The sequence below is a fragment of the Diadema setosum genome, chromosome 15 (assembly GCF_964275005.1).
Source record: "Diadema setosum chromosome 15, eeDiaSeto1, whole genome shotgun sequence".
Taxonomy (NCBI): Eukaryota; Metazoa; Echinodermata; class Echinoidea; order Diadematoida; family Diadematidae; genus Diadema; species Diadema setosum.
Window position 1 is genome coordinate 11,061,803 of NC_092699.1, and position 19,247 is coordinate 11,081,049.

Sequence of the window (19,247 nt, forward strand, 5' to 3'; positions counted from 1 at the left end):
ATTGACATCACTCTGCTCTAACAGTTGAAATGATATGTATTATTTTTCTACTTTTTAATAATGAAAAAGTTATTTAAAAAAATCTTCACTTTTTGTAAGTTGGACATGTGAAGTAATACAATTAAAGTATAAAAAGTGTGCTACGATCTCATGAATAAGTGACTTTTTTATACTACTATACCTCCTACCAAAACTATGCAGTGCATCGCCCTTCAAACTCAAACCACAAAAGCCTTGTGTTTTATACTTACTAGAAAATCAATAAAGATGTCTAAATGCATCAGAATAGGTTTGACTTCAATGTCTTCACAAATAGCAATTCAAGTACTGCTGCTCATATTGTTCTGCAGATATTAGACAATATATTGACTTGGATCATTTAGGGGATCACAAATGCTGTCTCTATGGGTTTCTTGCCCCTGTGAGTGCTATATAATGACTTTGAGGCAACACCCAGATTTCAACTTTTCCTACGCGAGGTGCACCCCTCTAGGCAGAAGAGTCTAGGAAGCTGAGAATTATACCATACATATGTCCAAAAAAAAATTACAATGGGACCCTCCGCAATGAAAACTTTAAAAATAGTGAATCAATCCAAGAGCAAATTCAGGGTACGAAACTATAACTCATTGACCACATCTTACAGAAAACCCCACTCGATTTGCTTTAGTGGTCAAAGAGAAAGTATGAGGAATTTGTAGAGGGTGTCGGGAATCTCTTCCCTCCAAGTTCTGTCTATTGTGTTTACACACAAGAGCATCCAAAAGCTAAACTTGGAAGACTCAGGCTCGTGACATGCTTTACAACAATCCACATTTTTGTGATCGCCTAACCAAATTGAATGGGGTTTTCTGCAAAATAGAGCTATAAGATGTCATATTTGAAGACCCTGAAGTAGCATTTAGACAATTTAATCATACTGGGTGTTATCAATGCGAAAATCTGATTGTAATTTTTTTTTTTTGGGGGGGGGGGGCAGACATACTGTACTGTGAAAGTTTTTCACTGAAGCAGTCAATATGACAGGAGAATGAGAAGATTTCAGGAAAAGGATAAATGCAATAAGCATCTGGAAGTGATGTCTTGTTCCAGTACAATCAAAATTCACACTGGAAGTAGTAGAAATTTGACATGATCTCCAGTATGTATGCAGACCTCCCAACCTTTCCAACTGAAAAATAGGGATGATTTAGCTGAAAAGTACAGTACGAAGGAAAAAGCAGTCTCAAAGGAGTGCAGTAAAATCATTTAGAAGAAAAAAAATAGGAGATTCCAGTTAAAACAAGTGCTGGGAATGGTCAAAATTCAGATTCTTTCCTCCAAAGTCAGTATGGTTGGGAGGTCTGTGTATGTGACTCAGTGGGAGGAATGACCTCCAACATTTTTCATGTTAGCAAATCAAAAAATAATAATAATAAAGATGTAAAGAAATAGTCTTGCCTTTCCATAAGTAGAAAAATGTTTGAATAAATCTCTGATCCAATAGGTGATCATTTTGCTAGTCTTTCATCTATAGGTTTAGAATTTAGCTTCCTGACTGATGTTGATGCCTTTGCTGTGTTAGTCATTTGTGCTCTTAGAGTATATGTAAAAAGTTTCAGCAACCAGAATCATCATTTCTTTTATGTCTGGACAACAGCTGCTCTATTTTGATTTCCTGATTTTGTTCTAACTGAAAATACAACAAACATGCAAGGATTTTCTTGCCTTTAATCCACATGAAGTAAAATGTTTGCATTCAATTTCTGATCCTCAAAATTACATGTACACATTATATTATGATTTTATAACTTGTCATTTTTTGTATATGGAGCTATTTGATGTATCATTCATGATGATTTTGCAGTGATTGTCAATTTGTGTTGTAGATTTGTATGTAGTTTGAGTTACATTTAAAGTCACGTTTTGTAATATTCATTTTGTACTCACATTCTCTTTACACTCGGATGCTGCACTACTGTCTTTTGCTACAAAAATCAATTTATGATTTTAGTCTCTGCACAACTGTAGAGTTAGGCAATTATTGAAATAAACAATCATGATGCATCAAAGCAAATAACAACATGATGATTGTTCTTAATGAAAAAAAAAAACTAACAAGGAGTGTCTTCCCTTATTTACCACATGAAGTAAAATGTTTACATTCAATCTATGGTGGTAAAAATTGCATGTACATGTTTATGTTTTATCATTTTAATAACTTGTCATTTTTTTAATATGAAGCTAATTGATACCTTTGATGACAATGCTTTTGTCAAATTCTGTTTCAGATTCATAAGTAGTTTGAGTTACATTTGAATTCCTGTTTTGTAATATTTGGTTTGTACGTTCATATTCTTTCTTCTCTTTATACTCAGATGCTGCACTTCTTGGTGTTTTGCAGCAAAAAAAAAAAAAAAAAAAAAAGAAGAATTTGTGATTGTACAGGCAGGCAATAATTGAAATAAACACTCATGATTCATCAAAGCAAATAACAACATGATGATTGTGACTGTTACATTGATGTTGTCAAAGATGAATAAATACTGATGATACTGCTGGTAGTAAGGTAATGTTCGAGTAAAGCCTTGTGTTGTAGGAGAATAAAATCAACAAAAGAAAAGCAAAAAAAAAAAAAAGATCAGTCTCATTCCCTCAAACATACACACATCTGCACCACATAAGTTTACATGCACTGTTGTCAAAGTAGCAATCACTGTGACATTTAAGGATTTTCTTTAAATATTTAACTTGTAGAAATGAGTGAACTAGAAAGTGAAGGAAGAGTTTGCATAATGATGAGGGTATCAATCAAACTTATAACATACTGTGATGTTGAAAGTCTTGTGAGAAAAGATAATATGTTTACCATGGTTCATTCTGTAGTGTCATGCATCTCAGATACTAGCTGTCTAGGGTAATAACAGACCTAACACATGTCTTGTGCAAGTATACACTGTAGTGACAAAATTAGCAAATTTCTCTTTTAGGTTTTCATCTCTCTTCTTTTTCTTTTTTTTTCATTACGTAAGTCCCAATATCCAAGGAGGACGTCATGACAACAGCGATGATAATAATCAGGATAATTATGATTTATGGTGATGGCAGTTATGATGACTGTTTGATGATGATGATTATGCTGATGATGGTGATGATGATGACAATGGTGGTGATAATGATGATGATAATGATGATGATAATGACGATGATGATTATGATGGTAATGATGATGATGCTTGACATAATGGGGATGGTGATAATTATATGATGATGATGATGATGATGATTGATAAGATGGTAATGATGATGGTGATGACTGACGTAGTGGTGATGGCGGTGATGATAATGAGGATGATGGTGATGACTGATGTAATGGCCATGAGAACAGCAAGGGGAATTATAGCAAGGAAAGAAATAGTAAAAAAAGAATGCTGCAATGAAAACATAAATTTTGTCTTCTTTCTCTATATCCGATCAAAACCTTGCACAGTCACTGTGATTCTAGCAGATATAAAGCAACAACACAATTAGAGAAGATGACACTAATCACACTATTCACATAAATCCAGAAAACCATCAACTCTTACCTGAACCTCCACAACATGAATAGAATCCCAGCATCCCTTGATCATCCTGGACCCATCTCCAGCCTTCTTGATGAGGATGACACCAGCAAAGCCATGTCCATGTCCAAGGTCCCACAGGTATACAGATGACACACCACCCTCATAGTACCTGATATTAAGGTAAGAGAAGTAGAATCCAGGAATGCCAGTTAGAATTACTAAAAAAAGGGGGGGACCTAAATATCATCTACAAGAAACTGGTCTGTACAAGAACGAGCCTGAAACGTTGATACCATCAAGGCCTGAATTCTGGCTTTTTCCCGAAAAACTGGTAACCCTGGTAGACACTACTCACAATAAAACCAACTCCACACTACTTTTGAAAAGGGAATAAAAGTTTTCTGGAAAATTTTAAAAAGGCATTTTCTGTGATGCTGAATACTGTTTATAGTTTGTCTCTCAGCAATTTCAGTGTCCTGCTTTTTCCAATCCAGAAGCTTCTAGAGCCTGACCAGACATATATTAAAGTGTTGTATATTTATGGAAAAACATTTTTCCTCTTCATCCTCCTGCTGATTTTCATTATCATCTTCTTCATCTTAATCTTTACAATTTCTTTGTTTGTTTGTTTGTTTGTTTGTTTGTTTGATTGATTGATTGTTTTTTGTCTTTCTTTTCCTCTTCCATTTTTTTTTTTTTTTTTTTTTGGGGGGGGGGGGGGGGGGGTATTTTATCATTCAATGGGACCATGCAATGCAATCATACCATACCATACTTTCTCATAAAACAGACTGTATGAACCACAGCCATGTGTTGTATGCACTGCACCTTCATCTGGCCAGTGGAAAAAAAAATCAAAAAGAATACAAACCCCAGCACCAACAACTCTATAGGGCTCACACTTGTAAATAAAATGGATTGTCCCAGACCCCTTCACAAATTTGTACCAAAGATACCAAAATAAATGAAGAAAAGAATTAATTGAAAATCAGAGAAAGCAGTGTGATAAAAAGTGAATAGCTGCAGATATTGAGTATGAATTCCTCTACAAACTGCAATTTGGTTAGAAGATGAAAGCTTTTCTCATGGGATTTGAAGGGACTATATTTCATTGAGTGTATGTACAGAATATATGTGATTTTTTGAGTAAACAGAACTCGTAGTCTTTCTTTGCGGACCCTTGGACAGAGTTTGAGCCAAAGAACCCCTCTTGAAAATTTGATGGATGAAAGGGTATACCTCACTTTTTCAGGTTACTGAAGATGAAACACCTCATTTCTCCCAGCTATTTTACAGAATTTTTTGAATTTTGAATTTTAACACATGTCTCTATGGAGAACTATTTACCCATGTGAGCCCTATAACTCTATAATTGTACGACCACATCCTAAAGAGGGCAGCATACTCTGTACCATTACTGAGCTCATCATAACACGAGTGGTCCATCAAATGCACTTTGTTCACCAACAACTCACATACTACAAGCAAGTCCACCCAGGGGGGACCCACATACAAGCAAGTCCACCCAGATACTACAAGCTCTGTCTTTTTAGTGGGTCCCTCCATTTTTCGCATTTAAAACAATGGTATACATGTATTTCGCTTTGATCACTTATGTTTCTTTCTTGCAATACAATGTATGATTACTTTACGTCCTCAATTGTTATACTCTTTTTATTACACTATGTTCTACTTACCTTATTTTCTGTTACTAAATGAAGTGAAACATATGTTTTTGTGAAAAATGAAATAAACTTTGAACTTGAAACTCTATCCAAAGGTCTCATTTTACCATGTTAAGAAGGAAAGATTTACATTGTAGAACCAAGGCATGCTGGAGCAAGAAAAAGGTAGTGTACATAATCTTTCCATACATCCTACACTTCGATTTAGATTTTGGTACACACACAAACCCAAGCCAAACTTTCCCATCACAAATAATCCTGTTCACAAATGATTCGGCACGCCGTACACCGGGGTACCGTTGTAACCCGGGGTACCGCGTTGTATAGCGCCATCTCATGCCCATTATTTATAATGCGTATCCGAATTCAGATACGCCGATTCTGAATTCGAATACGGCAAAGTCGTCGCAATGAACTAGCACCATAGGTGTTTTTCGAAGTAATTTATAACACCACACCGTTTTGTAAACATCATCTACCGTAACTTTTATTTTTCAGAAAAAAAAAGATAATCACCGAAAGCCCAGAAAATTCACCCCAAAATCAACTGTATTTCTTCAAAATTTGATCATGTGGGCTGCCATCTTTATAATCTTCTACGCGTGCGTGAATGGTCGATAATAAGAGATGAAATGCGAAAGAAAAAGGTTCAGAGCAGAAAATAATTATTAGTTGCATATATACATTAATTGTTGCATAATCACAAATAAGAAAACATTTTTGTGCATAATAATAATAAAATAATACTAAAAAATATTTTGACACATTTTTTGGTAAGCCAGGGTACAGCGCTGAAAAAAAAAAATAATTAATTCAACAAAATGGCGAATTTTCATTTGGTACCCCAGGGTACCAAATATTGCATCAAATACCAGTGGTAACCCTGTTGATAACTGTATGACCACAGCCTGCAGAGGGCAGCATACCCTGTACCATTACTGAGCTCATCAGAACACGAGTGGTCCACTGAATACACTTTGTTCAGCTGCAGGTAAGTAGTGCCTTCTCTAGAGTATTGCTTGTGCCATGAGGGAGTGTAATGTACGATGATTGTGTGATCACAATCTTGCTGGTCCAGATACATGTAATGGTATAATTGCACTTGCTTCTTCCTCAATTCTATTGGAATTATCCATACACTACCAAATACAGACGACCTACATGTATGTAGATCTACAACTGTATACAACTTGAGCAAAATTTAAAGGTAGGGGATACCTTTTACAGACCTCCCAAAATGCAGCAAAACATTAAATATAAACCTCAGGGGACTTGTTTAGTCCACTGCTGAGAAATTTGGAAGTCAACAGTTATCTACAATTTGAATAATGCACAAAACTCAACTACTCAGTAGTTCTGTGTGTCAGCCACACTTAAGCCTTTTTGTTGCAGTCTTCTGTATTTTTTTTTATCTATAACACAAATCTAAAAGTATAAGAGCTGATGTAATAACATTAGAGTGTGTGGCAAAAAAAAAATGTTTGTAAGTTTTGATGAACTTTCTTCACAAAATATACATGATGGACACACATGCAGTGCATGGGTCTGCAAAGGTAGCCTAGTAATGTACTGGAATTTATGGTGAGCCCCGAAAAAAATTCAATTCAAAATCTAACGGTCAATAAAAATGTACTAAATGTTACCTTCCACTTTCAATACTTTATGGGAGTTTCTAAAATGATACTCTCTTCAACATACCTTTGTATTTATACAACTCTTCATTTAAGGCATGCAAATGGGATTCCCTACCTTTAACTATCCTCTGATAGGCTGACTATACAGTATAGTGGCTTACTTCATATATATTTCAGATGAACACTTCTCTTTCTCTCTCCTTAAAATCCTAATCCATCTTTACATTGATATGGCAACAAGAAAGAGGAACATCTCACAAATTTCCCTGTACATCTCTTACATACAAGTAATGGGAATTTAGGATAAAAAGTTTACTTAATACTGATGAGAAAAGAATAATAAAAATCTCTAATAATAAAATTGACATGAACACAATTATATGTCTACAACACTTACGATATCAAAATTACAATAATTATGGTACTAACGCATACTTGCCAACTCTACCACTTTTGGCGGAAGACTACTGCTTTTCAGAGATTTCAAGCTAATGCTGCTCGCGTAGGCAGCCTGGATTCTACTACTTTCTCAAATGAAAATGTAGGCAGGTATTCTAATAAAGAAACCACCATTTAAACAGATAATCATGATCATGATAAAATTTGTTGGAGTGAGAATTAACAACAGGTTAACTCCACTTCATCCGAGATGCTCACGGCACATCAAGGATTTAAAAGTCAAGAAAGAATGTTAAAAATGTATGAAATTGACACAAAAGAAGGATTAAATGCATGTATAAGGGTATGCATTTAGGTAGATCTTGACATATATGACATGCCTACTACAGATGAAAATCTCACATTTGTCAGCCTGGAACTTCATTGCATGTTCATTTTATCAATAATGAATACAACAATTTGCAAAGTGAAGAAAGCCCTCTGTCATCCAAGAGCTATCAATCAGATTTGCACTCGAGGGTAACTTCAATTGAACTACCAATTTGTCTCTTCTCTACAGTGCCTGGCACACTTTCAGGTGAAAGCACAATACATGCTGTTTGTTCCTATCTTTGTTTTGTTTCGTTTTGTTTTGTTTGGTATATATAGTACCTCTGCCAAGGAAGGAAGTTATGTTTTCATCAGTGGTGGTTTATTTGTTTGTTTGTCTGTTTGCAAAATAACTCAAAAAATTTGCGAACAGATTTGAATGAAACTTGCAGGAATAGTTGATAATGACACAAGGAACAGCTGATCAAATTTTAGAACTGATCCAGGAATTTCTATGAATTTTTGATGATTTTTAGGTGATCAGAGTATCCTCTCGGATCACCTTCTGTATCTGTACGGATTCTTTGTTCTTCTTCTTTCTTTCTTTCTGGACAAAAGTTGTGTTTCGATTAGCTCAGAAACTGCTCTTCCTATCAATGTCAAACTTATACCATATATGTATCGTCTCCCAAAGACGACAGATCAAGTAAAATCATTGTGATCAGTCGACCGTGACGTCACTATGACGTCATTATATGAAAACACATTTTCATTCATATCTCATTAATGGAATGGAATTTTTCAATGAAATTTACGTCACATATATTTCAAGTCAAGCGAATTCTACACAAATTCTCAAAATTCATATATACCCTTAAAACGTGCGCGTACGCGCGCGTTGAAATATTTGTATGCTCCAATCGAGCTCAAAATTTTTTTGCACACGTTTCAGACCATTTGGAGCATTTTTTGAAAAATTGAAAAATTTGGACGGACGCGTACGCGCGCGCGCATATACGCACGCACAGCTCATATGCAATAGAAATTTTCCGTTTTTACACTTTGATCGGATGTCTGAAATGTCAAGGAATATTTCTACCAAGTTTCAAGTCAATCCGACTCAATATGACGTCATACGGGCCCGTCAAAGTTGAAATTCCGCGCGCGCGTCAATGGCGATATACAGTGCAACTATGCCAAAAAGCCGCAAATTTTAAATCCGATTTTACTCGTGAGGATGGACGGTGACCCCCCATTTTCTTTACATATTTTGAAAGCTGATGAGTTGTACATGTCATTTCATGGGGTGGCAATGCTGGCAAAATGATTGAAAGATATCAAATTTCTTAATAAAATAAAAAAGTAAATTTTCAAAATGACGTCATCAAATTTCAAGTTTGTTCGAGCATATCTCAGTAATCCTTTGTCAATTTTCACCCAGATTTCAGTATGTTGTAGCTTATTAAATGCCCTTTCATTAATGTAATAAGGGTATTTTGATTAGATGACGACATCACCTCGTAAAAATGGATTGAAAGTAATCTTGTCAAATTTGACCAGTTTACGTGTTATCTCTATGGCAGTGCAGTTTTTCTGGAAATGAAAATTGACATTACTATCTTTATTGAGCACTAGCTCACTTATGCTTCGGTGAATTTCTCCAAGATTTTGATATGTTGTAGCTGAGACTTTGGGCTATCGTAAGTGTGCCCTTCGTTTTTTCATACGATGTCGGGATCACGTCAAAAAACTTGGTTGACATTAAAGTTTATCTTCGATGTATTGAAATATTTCTTTCTTTTTGCAACTTTATGTGCAATAACTCAAGAAAAACATACTTTATCACCACCATATTTTGCACATGTTTAGTTCATGTCACGAACATTATTTCATAAAATAACAACTACTTAATCAGACGCCATCTTGGGTATGTAAATTAGGGTCAAAGGTCATAAATGGTTCATCCTGTATCTAAGTGAATATATGTCCTATCTCTTCCATATTTTGCACACGCAAAGATCATGTTACAAGAATCATTTCACAAAATAACCACTCTTTGCTCAGATGCCATCTTGTCTGTGCAAAGTGGGGTCATAAGGTCATTAAAGTTTATCTTCGATGTATTGAAATATTTCTTTCTTTTTGCAACTTTATGTGCAATAACTCAAGAAAAACATACCCTATCACCACCATATTTTGCACATGTTTAGTTCATGTCACGAACATTATTTCATAAAATAACAACTACTTAATCAGACGCCATCTTGGGTATGTAAATTAGGGTCAAAGGTCATAAATGGTTCATCCTGTATCTAAGTGAATATATGTCCTATCTCTTCCATATTTTGCACACGCAAAGATCATGTTACAAGAATCATTTCACAAAATAACCACTCTTTGCTCAGATGCCATCTTGTCTGTGCAAAGTGGGGTCATAAGGTCATATGTACTTCTTTTTGTTTCTTCGTTATGTCGTGTTATCTCTATGGGAGGGAATTTTTCTAGATGTGAAAATTGAAATGATTGTCTTTATCGAGCACTAGCTCACTTACCCTTCGGTGAATTTTTCTCAGATTTTAATATGTTGTAGCTGAGACTTTGCACTATCAGGACTCGAGGCATTGATTAAAAAAAATCGGATCACCTTAATTTGTCAGTGATGACAAATTACAATCTCTAGTTTTTCTATCTTTTTGCAGATAGGATCAATGAACTTGAGAGTTCAATCTGCACATATTTGAGGATTGCATACGTGCTCTATAGGGTGTGCTCTGCTTGGGCAAGGCACCGCACAGTTGGAAACCAATGATATAAACAAAAGTCTTCTACTGTATACGCCGAATATTTCGCGAGGTTTTTATTTTCGCGAATTTCGCGAAATTAAAGACACACGAAAATATTGACTCTGATCCCGATGTGAATGTGACGTACGCATGTACACTTCTCCGTTCAATACAGGCCTCCACAATCACGAATAATTTAAACACTCGTGAAATTGTTGGGAAGTCTCGATTCGCGAAAATTTAGACTCGCGAAATATATGGCGTATACAGTATATTGAAAATTGGGCAACTTTCACCATGCATGAATGGGTGGAAATGAGCTGCTTGGCAGAGGTCTGTGCTCTCCGTGTGTTCTTCTATTTTTATTTTGTTTTGTTTTGTTTTGTTTTTCCTCCTTGGCAAGTTGCCAAAGGAACAGCCTTCAGGGATGTGATCGCTATATATATTCAACTTATTTCCTTCTCAGGCGATGAACCGAAACATTCATATGTCAGTGATGAATAGAAGGCATCTTGACTTTCAAGCTTTGATTACTCATAAGCAATCATGAGATGTACTGTGTAGCCCTTCAGCGTATGGTTCTGACACCTAATCCTTGCTGTATGTAGCAGACCTTTTGTATGATGACATGTACAGTTACATCAGATTGACACAAGGATATCTGTGTACTGTTAAAAGCTGTTATTTTTGCGAGGGTTTAATTTTTGTGAATTTCGTGGATCACAGTTGGATTGCAAATTCAACAACACACAAAATGTTGCCATGCGCTACAATTGTAGGGAAACAATGCATTCATGATAGCATCGCTTCGCGAGAACAACATCTCGCAAAAAAGTCTATTACCTCCTAATTTGCGCAAATATCTGTACCCGAAAATAAAGGCTTATACAGTATCAAAAGGGACCCGGCTTGTCGAATCTGTGCAAAAGAATATGAACTGTACCCTGCCACAGCTCTTTTGGCAGAAGTTCATGATATCTAATATAGGTGAAAGAATCACACCTGATGTAAAAAACTAAAGGGACACGTGTACATTTAATCTCTTTCATTCTCACTCCAACGAACATTTCAATATCCATGTAAAATTTTCAAGCACATAGGCCTAATCTCACAATTACTAGCTATAAAGTCCACAATCATGTAAAATGTGTACGTGATATGTTCCCAATAAAATTCACAAGATTATAATTTATCTCTTTCAGTGTTTCTCTTGTGGGAAACATGATTTTTTTTTAAATGTTCATTTTTCAACAATTTAGCCTTTTCAAAGTAACCTGCATCAACGAAAGTGTACATACAGAAAATATGCAGTCATTACTGACAGTTATGGTCTTTTAGCTTACCATATTTGAGTCTAGTCCAGGACATTCTAGAATTTGGGGATTGTTTAACAATACAGCATTTTTTCCTTGCAGAAACACTCAAATAAACACAGAGAAAAAACTTCATGGCAGAATAATGACAGAAGCACTTCCTCCTCAGCCTGTCACAAAATCAACATTCCCCCAGGATCCACAGTTTCTCAGTTTTCCTCCTAGCGATAAATCTCATAAGCATAGCACGTACCAGTAATCGACCCTGTAATGGCTATGGGCCAGTGCTCTTAATCTTCTCCAGTATCAAATCCCCTGCAATCCAGATCAGAATGACATTACATGTAGTACTTCTCCGCAACAACCAAAACTACACTGCCTTGTTAAAGCAAAGTGTACAGACACTTCCCCCTTTGATATCTACAGTACACTGTACAAGTCCTTTGGGTACGCTGCTTTCAACAATGGGCAAAGATAGAGAAAGGCAGAAGGAAAGAGCTCAGGTCATTCCAAATGATAAAATAATTACATCCGTATAAAATGTCAAGTACATCAAATATCATCGTTTCTGGATATACTGTAAATACTAACATCAGCATTACCCAGGTCTGTCTTTAAAGAATCTTCATTTGTTCCCCTGTAAAAGAACGCATTTAATCTTTAAAATGCTTTGGTTTATCACATCACCGAGGGAACAGCTCCTGATTGCAAGAAGTGTTTGTTTTGTCAATACCGACCCACACAAACTCCTCAATCCTTAAATTCCGGTTTCGTATATTCTGATTTCTAGGAAATCTTTGACTCAATCTTGACTAACACTACTATGGAATTTACTTCCATGTGAGCTGAAAGACTCAAAACTCCTCAACATTCTTGAGCTAAAATCCTACTTGTTTTACCATGCATTCTGAAAACGGACATTCTTTATTTCTTTATGGCACTTTCAATCACCATGATTTGGTGTAAATCGGCTTGAGCATTTAATCAAAATGGAAAAGGTAACCACAGAAAATAAGGCATAACAAATATTATGACAATTATGATTATTATCATCATCATTATTATTGTTAAATTATCATTATCATCATCACCATCATTATTATTATTATTCAAACTGTTCTCCATAACTGAAGTTAAATCTATGATGACAGAGTAGAGATTGATTTATACAAGATAAATGCAGTCACAAAAAAAAAAAGAACAGCTTGCTCCTTCATCCTGGTGTCCAGCTTGAATAGCACATTCACTTTAACCATTTCTTTGCAGTTGCTGCTAAACTGCACGTTATATATGTCCTAATGCCTTAATTCCAGCTTTAAATCAAAAGTTTTTGTTTTTTTTTCTTAGCGTTGCACATTCATTTGAACAACATCTTTGCAGTTGCTGCTATGTGGGATATTAGCAGTTTTCCTATAGATAGCCATTGCTTTCACTGGGAAAAACATGCTTCCGTTGATACTTCTGCATAGTATGCCCGAGTATAAACCCATATTTTTGCTCTTTTTGCTTTTCTCCCTATTCTATTAAACTTGCATCTCGTATATAACTTTTTCTTATTTCAATCACTTTTTGAATGGGTTGTGGTACTAATTTTTCACAAATTATATCTCATTCTAAAGGTTAGGGCATACTTTTTCAAACCAGGTAGGAAAATGGAAATTAATCTTTGCCTGCTTTTTGAGTGTTTTGAGGTGAGCGGTCATAATGTCCCCTTCAATCTCTTGCTAATTCTAATATTCTACTATGGCATGAAGTGTCTCTATCAGAAAGGACAGAGAAACCAAAATAACGTTCACATACATTATACCTGTACCCTGCTCTCTGAACACATTGTCGAACCTTGGACTTTCTGTTTACACTGTGTGTTCACATACGTACGTGTGGTCAACTCTGAGAATAAACTGTGTATACAGACACTCCAGGATTAAACATACATTAAAACAGTATATTCACAGAGTCAACTATGAAAACGCTGTGGCATTCTATGGCCCAAATTAACGAAGGTGGTACAATATTGTACAATCTCTGTCCATGGTTTAAACCATGGACAAAGACTGTAGTTTTGTATGAGGAGCCAAGTGCCGCATGGCCTATTTCGTTACGAAATCAGTCATTTCGTTGACGAAATGTTAACATTTCGTAACAAAATGAACATTTTTCAATGACTGATTTCGTAACGAAATTGGCCATTTGACACTTGGCGCCCCATACAAAACTACGGTCTTTGTCCATGGTTTAAACCATGGACAAAGATTGCACCAGCTTCATGAATTCGGGCCTATTGTTGTATGTGGGACACAGTGTTCACACTGTTTAAACATTCTGATTTAACACCGTTTCACGCTGTATCTTTTCCAGCAGGTTTGGTTTGGGATGAGAGCAGTAGGTGGCGAATACCTTTTAATACAAACAGCCACAATAGTCAAAGGCCCTGGAAAACAAAAAATGTTTGCTTTAACATTCAAGGGCAGTAAAAAGATATGTTCCTCCAATCAGCTCAGATGGAAATTTCAGCAAAGGGGCCTAGTGTGAGAGGACCACAACCTACATGTGCACACATAAAAATCCTGCTTTATTCATTCATTGCAGAGTACTGTGCATGACCCAGTGAAGCGACCTACAACAATGTACAATGTACACCGGTACATAAAACTGGACCCCATGGAAGACCAGATAGTGCAGATGAATATGGGCCATCCTGCCATTTTGTACAGATGGAAAATGAAAACAAACAAACAAACAAACTGAATATTATATTTTAAAGTAAGTGCCTAATTCTTGTACTTGCCCAACAGTGGGTATTACTTGCCCTGTGCAAAGAGGCAAGTGAGTTTGTATAAAATATATCACCCTCCATCCCCATTAACCCGTTGAGAATGAACTGATTTTGCTATAATGCATGTTTACTCAGGACTAGTCTTTAAAGGGTTAATTCAACTGAATGCCTGAGGTAACTTCAAACTCTCTGGAATGTGTTTCATCCTGCTACTTTTAATTGCTTATTGTATGTAGCATGTAATTATGATTTCCTCATTTTTGTTTTTTCAGTGTCTGCATTTGTTTTGCAGACATTCTCATATGTCATTTAAACAGACAATAGTATGACTTGTCATACCAAGGAATGAATTGACAGGCAGGATATTGACTTGTGCAATTCTACACTCTACACTGTATCATGACACCAGGTATCACATTTGGAAACATTATCCCACACAAAATTATCATCTGACTACTGTCAGGGCGCACAATCATAATCTTATTAAGAATACAAACACAGGCACACAGACAATTATAAACAAACAAAAAAAAAGAGAAAAAAATAGAAATATTGGTGAGAGCTGATACACTGGACGTTAAAGGTATTGTTTACCATTGGGTGCAGGGATTTAAAACATGTTTGAGATATCACATTTGATGCATATGTGTAGGTCCGCTGTATCAAAAAACATAAAATATTAAAATTTGGCAATAAAGCCTAAAATATAAGGAGATATGACAATTTTTCTCAATAACCCATAACTGTAGATTGAAGTTTTAGTCTAGAAACAATTTTACTATAAAACTATTGTTCATATTTTGTATATTTAACAATACTTAACCTTGATTATACTGATTAAAATTTTTACATTGGTTGTCTCTATCCCTACAAACTCACATTTTATAACTATTTTGAAGCACTAAAGCTGGGTTTTTTGTTTCATCTGCAAAAGGTATATAATGCCTTTAAAACTGGGGAAAACGCTGACTTACACGTCCCGGTACAGGTCAAATATTTTGTTTGCTTCCTCTTCAAGTTTCTTGAGTTTTCCCTCTGGTACTGCTCCTTGTTCAAGAGGCGGGTCATACTTATTGCTCCACGGCGACCTGAATGTGACAAAGAAAAAACACACCAAAAAAAGTCAAGTAATGTGCAGTTTAATGTTCCCAGGTTAGCATGCCTGTACAGTGACGGGTCATTAACCTGCACATTACTTGAATACGAGACCATTCTGAAGCAAATAATTTTCACACAGCAATAGATAATGTACTCTTAAATGAATCCCACAAGAATTGGAACAATCATCCCCCAGCATTCACAATGATTCCCACTGACCAGTTACTAGCCATCCCCTTTAAATGACTTGATTGGTAGACTGACATGTTAACATACTTCCTGAAGTACATTTTGTACCTCGGTAAATGCTGCTTTTAGTCTCCTATGTGTACCTTTGTTTGCTTGTTTTTATTGGCGGGGTTGTTTCTTTCCTTGCTATTACACACACAAAAAAAGAAACAAATTTTAGAAAAGGGAGGCGAGTACCATTTCTATGTTCCCATTCTCTATCATTGGACATGTATTCTAGAGCCCTGCTAATAAATTGTCAGTTTTGGTTTCGAAAGGGCTAACACTAATTCTTGGTGAATTGCCATGAGAAATAAAGCACATGTAAAGCTGGTTCCTTTCCTCTATTAAATGTTGCAGAGAGTGCTTCATGACTACTCCATGTGGACATAAAAAAGGGTGTCTTCCAATGACAGGCTTACAATATTACAAGCCCTGAACTTCCTCCTCAGCAACCTGTATGCCCATGCATTAGTAAACACTACATACAGTTCTGTAGCTGTCTTGGCTGCACTAGGGAATTCCCCAGTACATTAACAAGCACTTCAATGCTTCCTACATGCCCCCACCCTGCTCCCATTCAAAAAAAAAAAAAGAATGAAATGCGTACTTACACTAGACGATGTATTTACATACATGTACAATGGGTAGGCCGTAAAATGTACCATTCTACCATTCTATAACAAGGTATCAGAAAGTGTGCACAATTAACCTGTTGAGGGCTGTTTGACTTTGCTACAATATGCATTTCCCATAAACGCTTGACCGAGTATACTCGCGACTCGTCCTCAACGGGTTAAGAATAAAATACTCAGATTCGTCTACAAAAAGGGGGGCATCACAAAACAAAACAAAAAGGGCACCAAAGAAAAAAGTTTCAAAACATTGATTTGATTTGCATAATGCCAAGTAAAAAAAGAAAGTCGTTTCTCGTTCAGATTTTGGGAGAGAGGTGACGTGGGATGTCTTTATTACATGTATTTGATCATCTGTTTTTCTGATCTGGAGCCGCTGCAATTTTGTAAGCTATTGTAGCACAAGGGACGGTGTACATTGTAGATTACGCACTGCCTTTTATAATGATTTCAGTCACTCACAGACTAACCCTAAACATTTCAAAACCTAAAATATTTCCATCTGAGTCTCCAAAGGGGTTGAAAAAGGTTCTTTCTTCTTTTTTTTTTAACTTGGCCTACTAAAGACATGACACATGTACATTAGCACACAGAAAGAGAAAATGCAACAACAAAAATCATGCCTAACTAGAAATGTCGCTATGGCGACTGGTATGCCTCCGCCATAATGCATGATTCTCCTAATAGGTCTATAGTACATGTGGACAATGTGTGATTACATTTTCACAAAATTGGCAAAATATTAAAATGACAAGTTTGTCACAAATGTGTTGAATGTACACCTTCCTCGACCTAGGTTTAATTGGATGAATAGGAGAGCATGTACACGATATGTATTTGGGGATTTAAGGACTTTAACCTGACTTTGACCCATTCATACATTTATGCATTGAGTAATTTTCAAGGTACCGGTATGGAGAAAAAGTGCAATTTCTGTATTGAATAGTATATTTTCATCTGGCCTTTGACCCTGAAATTCATAAGATAATCACTTTCAGGTAGAACATGCATAAATATGTAGTAAGTTTCAAAATAACTTGAGCCACTTCTGAGATATGGAGGAAAAAGTTAGTTCAGCACTTTCACTTGATCTTTGACCTTTTGATCTTTGAGGCAAAAAAAAAAAGAAAAAGAAAAAAAAAATTTCCAGAGAATTTCTATTAGGTTACACATGCATACACCAAGTGTAAAAAACAAATAATCCTGCTGGCATTGCATAAACATGAGGGAAATAGTAAAATTTTGAAGTGTTGCACTTGACCTTTGACCCCTGACCCCATGAACCCCACATTCTCTAGATAATCACTGCCAGTCAGTACATGGATGTTCTATGAAGATACCTTGAACAATTTTCCAAGGTACGGAGAAAAAAAAAGAAGTTTTAATGTTTTTACTTGACCTTCTGACCTTTGACCTTTGACCTTTGACCTCATGACCCAAACTTTCACCGGAGAATCTTAATTGGGTAATACATGTATACACTAAGTTTAAAGAAAATATCTTCAGGCATTGCATAGATACGGTGGAAATAGTAAAATTTTATGTTTTTGACCTTTGACCTTGAGCATGTGCACCCAAAAGTTGATAGGCACAACTTCACCCCCTAATACACATACATGTCAAGTTTCATGAAGATACCTCAACAGGTTTTGATAGTTACCTTGTCCACAAAATTCATTACAGACGGACGGAAGGACGGACGGACAGAAGGAGGGAGGGACGGACAACCCGAAAACATAATGCCTCCGGCACCACTTCGTGGCGGAGGCATAAAAACAAAGTTGTAACCATAAACCCATGATCTGTCAAAATCTTCTTCAGCTTAAAGGACAAGTCCACCTTCATAGGCATGTGGATTGAGTGAATACAACAATATTAGTAATGTTAGAACTCATCAGTGAAAGTTTTATTAATTTTTGAAGTTTCTGTTCAGACACCACTGGATGAGAAGACTACTACAGCTTGTGATGTCACATGTGTACAATTACTTTAAAGAAGATATAAAGAAAATTCAACATATTTTCATTTTTCTCGCATAATAAAAGAACACTTGACTTGCCTCTTTCAGAAGGCAGGTTGAATAATATTACCCTTGACATACGTCAGTGACAAGTCAAAGAAATATGCACTTTTTTTGAAAAATTAAATTTTGTGAAATTCTCTTTATATTTTCCTTATATATTGTTCTACGCATGTGACATCATACACTGTAGTAGTCTTCTCATCCAGCAGTGACTTGGCAGATACTTTAAAAATTCATAACTTTTGAACGGATTGTCCGATTTTTCCCAGCCTTTCCCTGATGTGTTCTACTATTGCTGCATTCACTCAATCCTTATGTAAATACTTGGTGGACTTGTCCTTTACAAATCACATTTTCAGTCTGGAATTCGTAACCTCTTACGCACCTGTAAGAGTCAGCATCTCTGTTGTATTCGCAAAGTAGGTAGTCCTTTCCACATTCCCGGTCCCTGGCTATCTTTAGAGGCTGGTCGATGGATGACAGCAGTTCTTCACATAGGTCTGGTACCTACAGTGTAAGGGAGGAGGAGGGGGTGAGGGGTCAAAGGTCAGAACAAGCAAGATACAGATCTAGTGAGTTTATGAAAAGTTTTCAGTTGCATACACTTGTACAAGTGTTGTGTAGTCTCTCAGGAGAGGGAAAAAATGTGTGTAGCATTACACACCTTAAATGAAACAGGAGAGGGGAAAAATGTGTGCAGCATTACACATCTTTGCTTGAAACTATGACATTCATTTCAAACTTACATTTATACTCCTCCTTTACAGTGCAAACCTACAAGTTGTACATGAACTATTGTTTTGCCACATACACAGGGTC

The 19,247-nt window shown here is 36.1% G+C and overlaps 1 protein-coding gene across 2 annotated transcripts in view; it reads right to left on the minus strand.

Moving 5' to 3' along the window:
* Window positions 1-19,247, minus strand: part of LOC140239201 (F-actin-capping protein subunit beta-like) — a 191,202-nt gene that overhangs the window by 157,199 nt on the left and 14,756 nt on the right. For both annotated transcript variants that reach the window (XM_072319083.1, XM_072319082.1), the window contains exons 3-5: window positions 18,814-18,935; window positions 15,419-15,532; window positions 3,567-3,714 (exon numbers count right to left, since the gene is read on the minus strand). In XM_072319083.1, coding sequence (XP_072175184.1) covers window positions 3,567-3,714; window positions 15,419-15,532; window positions 18,814-18,935 — 384 coding nt within the window. The remainder of the gene's footprint in view (window positions 1-3,566; window positions 3,715-15,418; window positions 15,533-18,813; window positions 18,936-19,247) is intronic.